This window comes from Marmota marmota, unplaced genomic scaffold (assembly GCF_001458135.2).
Source record: "Marmota marmota marmota unplaced genomic scaffold, marMar, whole genome shotgun sequence".
NCBI lineage: Eukaryota > Metazoa > Chordata > Mammalia > Rodentia > Sciuridae > Marmota > Marmota marmota.
The window spans coordinates 24822421-24831619 of record NW_026000229.1 but is presented as its reverse complement, the minus strand read 5'-3'; the positions used below and the strand labels follow the sequence as shown (position 1 = coordinate 24831619).

The window sequence follows — 9199 nt, the reverse complement described above, 5'->3', positions numbered from 1 at the left end:
AAAAAAAAAAAAAAAAATCTAGGCCAAACTGGGTGAGCCCCTATCTTAAAATAAAATATAGAAGGACTGGGGAATGTAGCTCGGTGGTAAACAACCCCTGGTTTCAATCCCCAGTGCTGAAAAAAAAATTAAATTAAAATTAGAAAAAGAGGGGCTGGGGCTGGGGCTGGGGTTTAGCAGTAGCAAACTTGCCTGGCATGTGTGAGGTACTGGATTCAATTCTTAGCACCACATATAAATAAATAAAGGTCTATCAAAAACTAAAAAAAAAAAAAAATTAATTAGAAAAAGAAAAGAAACCATATAAAGTATGGTTCAGGACAATCCCTAGGTTTCAAACCAGTTTTCCATCTTCCATAGTACCTATGAGACTAGAAATTTTTCAGTGATTTGGGGAATAATCATAATTTCATTCAGGGTTCAATAAGAAGCAGTTATTTTAAATTCAAGCACAAATAAGCTAACAGCTTAAGTCATTAACATTTGAATAAACTCAATAAAATTTACATACCCAAAGTCTACTTTTATCACTTCAATGAAAAAAATAATAAATATATCTTACTTAGATATATTTCTAGATTTTTCTTTTTGGCAGAGCAGGGGATGTTGAGATTTGAACCCAGGCCTTTTCACATGCTAGGAAGATGCTCTAACACTAAGCTACAGCTCTGATCTGAAACTCAATTGATATTTATACTCACAGAGTACACTATAGTATGTGCTTTTTTTTTCTGTAGTTATCTACAGTAAAGTTCTTTAAGGAAAATTTGTTTCAAAGAAAAACACTGTGGATTATTTAATAAGAAGAAGTAACTCCATCTCAATCTTTATCCAAAAAGCAAATGGAAAGAATATTTGGGGGGGAACAAGGAAAACTCAGTTCTAGTTCCAAGTGTCTGCTATGCCACTCACTTCAGGCAAATTACTTAACTTCTGCCATCCTCTATTTTTTCATCTTAAAAAAGAGGGTTCCCTGTAGCGCAAAAATATCTAGGTTGCTATAATTTCTTTCTTTCTCCCTCTTTACATAATGTTTTATTTTATTTATTTTTTAACTTATTTATTTATTTTGAGTACTGGGGATTAAACTCAAGGGCCCTCAGTTGCCCAGGCTGGCCTAGAATTCACAATGACTCAGACACCCCAATATCTAGGACTGTCAGCATCCACTACTGTTCCCAGTTTCATGTTGATACTTTTTCATTCTCTTTCTCTCTCTCTCTCTCTCTCTTTTTTTTTTTGGTACTGGGAATTCAATCCAGGGACACGTTAGCTACATCTCCAGCACTTTTTTACTTTTTTATTTTGAGACAGGGTCTCACTAAGTTGCTGAGGCTGGCCTCAAACTTGCGATCCTCCTGTTTCCTGCCTCCTCCTGAGTTGCTGTGAATACAGGCATGTGCCACCACATCAGCTTCATGTTGTTATACTTTCTAAAGAGTTCTTTACATTCCCGTCTTGATTATTATTATCCATATGAAGTTGGATATGATATTTAAAAAAATGTGGCATATAAACCTAATTTGGATAAGACATTAAAAAGGGATGTAGCATATAAACCTAATTTGGATACTTTGGTTGGAAAAATGATAGAATAAAATTTAATAACAAAATCAGAAATAAAATGTACAGGCTGAAGCTCATTTCTTGGAAATGCATCATTAAGAAGCAGCCTTTAATCGCTGAGTAAAGGGAAGCTAAATGGGCATCTGGATAAGGAGGCATGAGAAGAGGAATGTTGAAGGTAAACTTTTTGGTATTGAACCAGGGCCTCATGCATGCTGGGTAAGTGCTCTTGTGACCTAGCCACCTCCCCAACCCTTCTAAATATATTAAAAATGAAAGAATTAGCCACGCATGGTACTCAGGAGGCCGAGGCAGGAGGCTTGCAAGTTCAAAGTCAGCCTCAGCAATTTAGCAAGGCCCTAAGCAACTCAATGATAATGAGACCCTGTCTCTAAATAAACACAAAAAGGCTGGGGTTGTGGCTCAGTGGTTAAATGCCCCTGAGTTCAATCCCTGGCACCAAAAAAAGAAAGAAGGAAAAGAAAAAGTTAAAATAAAAGAAGTTCTATGACTTCTAAATGCCTTGGGTTAAATTATGGACCTTAGTAGAGTATCACAAAGAAAAGCAATGTTTATAAATTGTGATAGATAATTTCTGAGTTTGTGTGGGCATGTGCGTGCACATGCATATGTGTATGCTTATAAAGTATAAAATATACACACACTGTTTTTTGTGGGGTTTTTTTCCCACTAAGCATTGAACCCAAGAGAGCTCTATCACTGAACTATATTCCTAGCCCTTTATATTTTTTATTTTGAAACAAGGTCTTACTAAATTGCCAAGTAGCTTCAAACTCTTGAACCTACTGCCTCAGACTCCTGGATTGGTGGGATTACAGACATGTACCCCTGTGCCAGGCAGGTCTGACTAGCTCAAGTGAATCATTTATACAGTTTATTACATATCTATCTATAGAAATGTTGTCTGATAATACAGCATGTTCCCAGACCTAAACTCATTGTTCACATCTTGTTCTAATTCTCTTCTACAATTAATTTCTTTCTTTATTTACTTATTTATTTTTGCAATGCTGGGTACCAAACCCAGAACTAGGCAAGCACTCTTCTACTCTACCACTCTACTACATCCCCAGCCCTACAATGAACTTTTAAAATATAATTTCAAAATAACTTTTTATTTAATCAGATAGGTTGCAAAGAATAAATTAAATGCTAAAAATCTTTTTAAAATGGAGTCCTAAAAACTCATGATCCCAGCTGGGCATGATGGCACATATCTATAATCTCAGCTACTTGGGCAGTCTGAGTTAGGAGGATCGCCAGTTCTAGGCCAACCTGGACAATTTCTTGAGACCTTGTTTCAAAATTTTAAAAAAAAAAAATTAAGGGCTGGAGATGTAGTTCAGTGGTGGACCACTTGCCTAGCATATGTGAAGCCCTGGGTTCAAATTCCAGTATGAAAAAACAATCATGATCTTTTAATAATCCCAATGACTTTTTTATGAGAGTAGATGTGAATGTTAAAACATTTCTACAAGCTGGACACAGTATCACACGTACCTGTCAGCTACTGAGGAGGCTGAGACAGGAGGATCACAAGTTCTAAGCCAGCTTGACAATTTAGTGAGCCCTCATCTCAAAATAAAATTTAAAGGATTAGGGCATAGGTCAGTGGTACAGCAGTTGCCTAGCATGTATGAGGCTCTGGGTTCAATCCCCAGTATGGCAAAAATAGAGAAAGCAAACAAAACCCATTTTCTATCAATTTTTTACCTTCTACATACAATTCCAGTTGACAGAATGCTGTTCCACGTCGTACATGTGCCTTCATTCTTGCATTAGCATTGTCTGCAACATGTGGTGTCAGTAACTCCAGAGCCTTACAAAACACATACATAATTAACAAGATAAAGACATAACTTCCTAATTTAAACTTAAACAAAAACATGGTAAAAATATGAACTTCAAAACATGCCTTAAGCCTTCACCCACTTAAATTTTTGGCTTAGCAGATACAGTAATTTATAAAATACATACATTTATGTTAAACAATTTAAGGAATTCTTCAATTGTTTCTGTATGGGATTATACTCCCTCACGGAATGATTTGTTTTCTTTGGTGCATGCACCTTTACTAGCAGGAATGATTAAGTAGCATTTGGGATCTTTTGTATTTGGATTGGGTGACTCAGTTTATTCTTTCATTCAATAAATATTTGTGCACAAAATTGTGTTAGTCAAAGGAAAGCTGGATTGAAAAAATATTATAAGTTCAAAGTTTGAAGATATGCTTTTTTCTTCCATATCCTCAATCTCAAGGAGCCACATACAAGACTTTGCTTGTGACATGCCCAATAAAAGAAGTTACCTTGATATGGAAAAAAAGAAAAAGCTGTAGAGTTTAAGATAGTCTAATTGACTCTAAAAATGAAAAAAATGATTATGGAAATATTCTTTTACTATGCAAATGGCAGAAATAACAAAGGAATACTAAGTGTTCTTCCTTGTACCTGTAAAACTTTAATAATAAAACAGCACAACTGACAACCTTTTACCAATTTCCTTGTGAATTCCAACTGTTATGCAATGCTAATGCATAATAATAATTGAAGGTGATTTCTAATCTAACTCAAAATTTTTTAAAAATGCCATTTCATAGTCCATTTTTTAAAAAATTATTTTAAAAAAGTAATAAGGCAAGACAATTCTTTAAATCCTTGAGATTCAATTGTTTAAATTTAAAAATAGAAAAAAAAAAGCATAATTTCCTTCCTTCCTCTTTTTGTTGTAGTTGTGTTGAATGTCCTCTACCATATATCCCCAACCAAGAGCTTTATTTATTTATTTATTTTAATTTATTATATATGATAGAATGCATTACAATTCATATTACACATATAGAGCACAATTTTTCATATTTCTGGTTGTATATAAAATATACTCACACCATTCATGTCTTCATACATGTACTTAAGGTAATGAAGTCCATCACATTCCACCATCTTTTTTACCCTCCCTTCCCCTCCCACCCCTTTGCCCTATCTAGAGTTCCTCTATTCCGCCCATGCTCCCTCTCCCAACCCCACTATGAATCAGCCTCCTTATATCAGAGAAAAAAATTGGCATTTGTTTTTTTTGGGATTGGTTAACTTCACTTAGCATTATATTCTCCAACTCCATCCATTTACCTGCAAATGCCATGATTTTATTCTCTTTTATTGCTGAGTAATATTCCAATGTGTATATATACCACATTTTCTTTATCCATTCATCTATTGAGGGACATAGAGGTTGGTTCCACAGTTTAGCCTTTGTGAATTGTGCTGCTATAAACATTGATGTGGCTGTGTCCCAGTAGTATGCTGTTTTTAAGTCTTTTTGGTATAGACGAAGGAGTGGGATAGCTGGGTCAAATGGTTGTTCCATTCCCAGCTTTCCAAGGAATCGCCATACTGCTTCCGTATTGGCTGCACTAATTCCAATAAATAGGAGAATAACAATTTTGTGAATGTGTGCTGGGGATAGAACACAGAGCCTCACACACAAGGTCACTAATCTATATACCCATCCACAAAGGATAATAATTTTAAACCACCATATATAAATAAATAAATAGATAAATATATACCTTAGAAGAATCTTCAATGGCCTTGTGTAAGTTTTTTAGTTTTAGGTGGCAAGCAGCCCGATTCAAATATAATAGAGGAATCTTGTTATTCAGTCTTATGGCTAAATTGTATGCATTAATAGCTGCCAAATAGTCCTCTGTTGCAAACAATTTGCTAATAAAACAAAAATGGAAAAGAAAGACAAAATAACATTGAAACAGAAACAGAGAAGTAATATCAATTATATTTGGCAGAGGGGATGGCTTACCTCCTTTTTTATTCCCTGCAGGATGGACATTGTTGATTACACTTACTATTTCTCCACACACACAGCATCCAACCTGAAAAGGAGGGGTTTCACCTCCCTCCCCAAAAGTAGTCAACAATAGGTTAAGCCAGTAAGCGTATTTTCATCCTTCTTGCTATAATGATTGATTCAAGGATGGGCTTGTGACTTAAGTTGGTATATTCTGAATGAAGCTATGATTTTGGTTTCAAAGTTGGAGAAAAGTTGAGAAAACTCCCCATGCTCGATGTGCATGAGGAGACCTAGATTGTTGCTGTTCATTTTTTCTTTTTTTTTTTTTCAGTACTGGGGATCAAACCCAGGGCCTCATGCATGCTAGACAAGTATTCTGCCACTAAGCCACAGCCCTACTGTTCATTTTTAACACACTAGGAAAAACTACATTTAGAATAAAGCTGAGGGGCTGGGGATGTGGCTCAGGCGGTAGCGCGCTCGCCTGGCATGCGTGCGGCCCGGGTTCGATCCTCAGAACCACATACAAGCAAAGATGTTGTGTCTGCCAAAAACTGAAAAATAAATATTAAAAATTTAAAAAAAAAAAAAAAAAGAATAAAGCTGATATAATGGAAATATAAAAAGATTTAAAAGGCAGAAAGAAACTCCGTCTTTTGTGATACAGGTAAGGGATTAGATCAAGCTTTACCTGAAATGCGAAATGCATTTATTATTTTGCTTATAAAAGCAAATGCATTCCTTTTAATAAAAAGCCAGTATTATAGTCGGGCCTGGTAGTTCACTCCTGCAATCCTAGCTATGCAGGAGGATTGAAAGTTCAAGGCCAGGGCTGAGGTTGTGGCTCAGCGGCAGAGTGCTTGCCTAGCACTCTGGGTTCGATCCTCAGCACCACATAAAAATAAATAAATAAAGGTTTTGTGTCCCACTACAAAAAATAAATATTTTAAAAAAAGAAAGAAAGAAAAAGAAAGTTCAAGGCCAGCCTCAACAACTTAGGGAGACTCTGCCTTAAAAAAAAAAATACATTTTTTTTTTAATGATGGGAGATACAGGTCAGAGCACTTGCCTAAAGTGTGAAAGGTCCTGGGTCTAAACTCTAGTACAAAAAAGAAAAAAAAGCCAGTATCAGTGTATCTTATGAAAGTACATCAACCAATACAACTTAGCACTCAGAACAGAATAAGGACAGGCATGATGCATACTAAATAAAATGACAAGTTAGGCCATACTAGGTACTGTACTTATAGAGTTTTCCAGAGAAAAAGAATTAAAAGGACATATACAGTTATGTACCACATAACAATGTTTCAGTCAATAATGGACTACACATAAAATGGTTGTTTCTTAAGATTATTATCACCTAGTGATGTCATACCCATCTGAGTTTGTGTAAGAATACTCCATGATGTTCACATAATGACAAAATCATCTAATGACATATTTCTCAGAACATATCCTGGTCATTAACCAATTCATGACTTATAGATGTATAGAAAAAAATTCATTATGAGGGATTGGCTCATACAGTTATGGAGGCTGAGAAGTCCCAAGACCTGGCACCTGCAAACTAGACACCAAAGAAAACTAGTGGTATAGTTCTAATCAAAGCCCAAAGCCTGAGACCTAGGGGAGCCAATGGTATAAACCCTGGGTGTGAAGGCCTGAGAACAACTGTGCTGATGGCCAAGAGCAAAAGATGGGTGTCCTAGCACAAAAAGAATAAATTTGTCCTTCCTCTGACTTCTATAATGTCTCATTGCAAGGCAAGATTTGTCAGCTTTGCTTGTAATACTCTTATGAAAAAAAAATTGTTTTCCTTAAGATTGGCCTTCCTCAGCTTTGGTGCAAAACCTCTTTGTATACAGCACCCACCTGGGCTCACCTCTGCATTGACTTGATGGGCAAATGGAGCAGCCAACATGAAGCTCATGCTACTTGCTGTGTCTTGCATAATAATATCCGCTGTCTCTGGCCTCCGTGAGACTTCTGTGTTGTTGTTGGTGTGTGTGTGTGTGTGTGTGTGTGTTTCATTTTTTATTTTTTGTTTGCAGTATTGGGGTTTAAATCCAATGGCACTCTACCACTGAACTACATCCCCATCCTTTTATTTATTTATTTATTGGTATTAGGAATTGAATCCAGGGGTGCTTAAACACTGTGCCACAACCACAACCCTTTTTATATTTTATTTTGACAAAGGGTCTCACCAACATTGCTCAGGACCTCACTAAATGGCTGAGGCTGGCTTTGAACTCATTATTCTCCTGCCTCAGCCTCCCTAGCTGCTGGGATTACAGGCATGTGCCACCACACCTGGCCTTTTTAATTATTTATTTCGACATAGGATCTCACTAGTTTTGTCTAAGCTGGCTTGGAACTTGCAATTCTCCTGCCTCAGCCTCCTGCGTCACTGAAATTACAGGAATATGCCACATCCAGCTCAATCTCTTGTGTTCAAGAGTGTGGTGGGCTAATCCCTCATAGTTCTTGTAGAGGCATAGACCCAAACTAAAGTATTGTAAGAAATTCAATTTGGAAAGTAGAAACTGTGTACTATATTGGGAGCAAATAGTAACAGGTGGTTAAGAATCTGCATGAAAAACCAGGAGGTTAAAGCAGAAGGATCACAAGTTTGAAGCAAGCTTCAGCAACTTAGCAACCTGTTTCAAAATTAAAATTAAATTTAAAAATTTTTTAAATTAAAGGGGTTGAGGATGTTGCTCACTGGTACAGCACTTGCCTAGCATGTTCAAGGATTTAGATTTAGTTCCCAATAATGCAAGAAAAAAAAGTCCAATGTAAAGTAAAAGAACATCCAACAAGCAGATGGAATCCAGCTGCAGAAAATTCAGAAACAGCAAAAGCAAAAAGTCTGACTAGCATAAGTTGGCACTAGAAGCAAGGAGCAGTTTCCCACATACTAAACTGGGATTTGGAATCATAATTACCCTGGGTGGCAAGAGGAAAAGCAAAAGCAAAGCACAGCCTCAATTTTAAAATGACTGGGTTTTTAGGTAGACTACAAAACCTGACACTTAGAGAAAATTTAAAAAAAAAATTTAGACACTAGAGTTTGGGTAGAAGGTAAATTTACATAGCAACAATAATAAGATGCTAGATGCTAGACTGTAGAGTTATATATATATCCTAATATCCTCTAATCTAATGTTAGAATTTGAGAGTGTGAGGTATGCAGATGGGATTCGAGTGACCCTAATATGGGGAAAGAAGAGATTTTAAGTATATAGCACAAAAAAACTCATGCTAAATATCAAGCACAAAGTAATGTCAAAGGGATAAAACAATGGTTCATCTCTCTCATATGACACAGGTATCTGGAAAAGTAGTTATTAAAGTTATTTACCAATTCTGAGCCATATATACCTATTAAATAACATCATACCATGTATATACTTATATTAGAACACACAGACTATTTTATGTGAGATGTTCTCAATAAAGTTATTCGGGCCAGGTGTGGTGGCATATACCTGTAATCGTATCTACTCAGGAGGCTGAAGCAGGAGAATTGCAAGTTCATGGCAAGGCTGAATTCAGCAAGACCCTGTCTCAATATTTTAAAAATTTAGCTGGGTGAGGTGGTGTACACTTGTAAAAATCCCAGCAACTTGGGATGCTGAGGCAGGAGGATCATGAGTTCAAAGCCAGCCTCAGCAACTTATCAAGGCCCTAAGCAACTCAGTAAGACCCTGTCTCTAAATAAAATACAAAAAAGGGCTGGGGATGTGGCTCAGTGGTTGAGCACCCCTGGGTTTAATCCCTGGTACAAATTTTTTTTTTT

At 36.4% G+C, this 9199-nt stretch overlaps 1 protein-coding gene across 2 annotated transcripts in view; it reads right to left on the bottom strand.

Moving 5' to 3' along the window:
• Dnaaf4 (dynein axonemal assembly factor 4) overlaps positions 1-9199 on the bottom strand; it is a 44887-nt gene that overhangs the window by 3212 nt on the left and 32476 nt on the right. Inside the window, exons 7-8 of one of the 2 annotated variants that reach the window (XM_015480631.2) lie at positions 5156-5309; positions 3301-3406 (exon numbers count right to left, since the gene is read on the bottom strand). In XM_015480631.2, the coding sequence (XP_015336117.1) occupies positions 3301-3406; positions 5156-5309 (260 nt within the window). The remainder of the gene's footprint in view (positions 1-3300; positions 3407-5155; positions 5310-9199) is intronic. The other variant, XM_015480632.2, reaches the window with a different exon arrangement.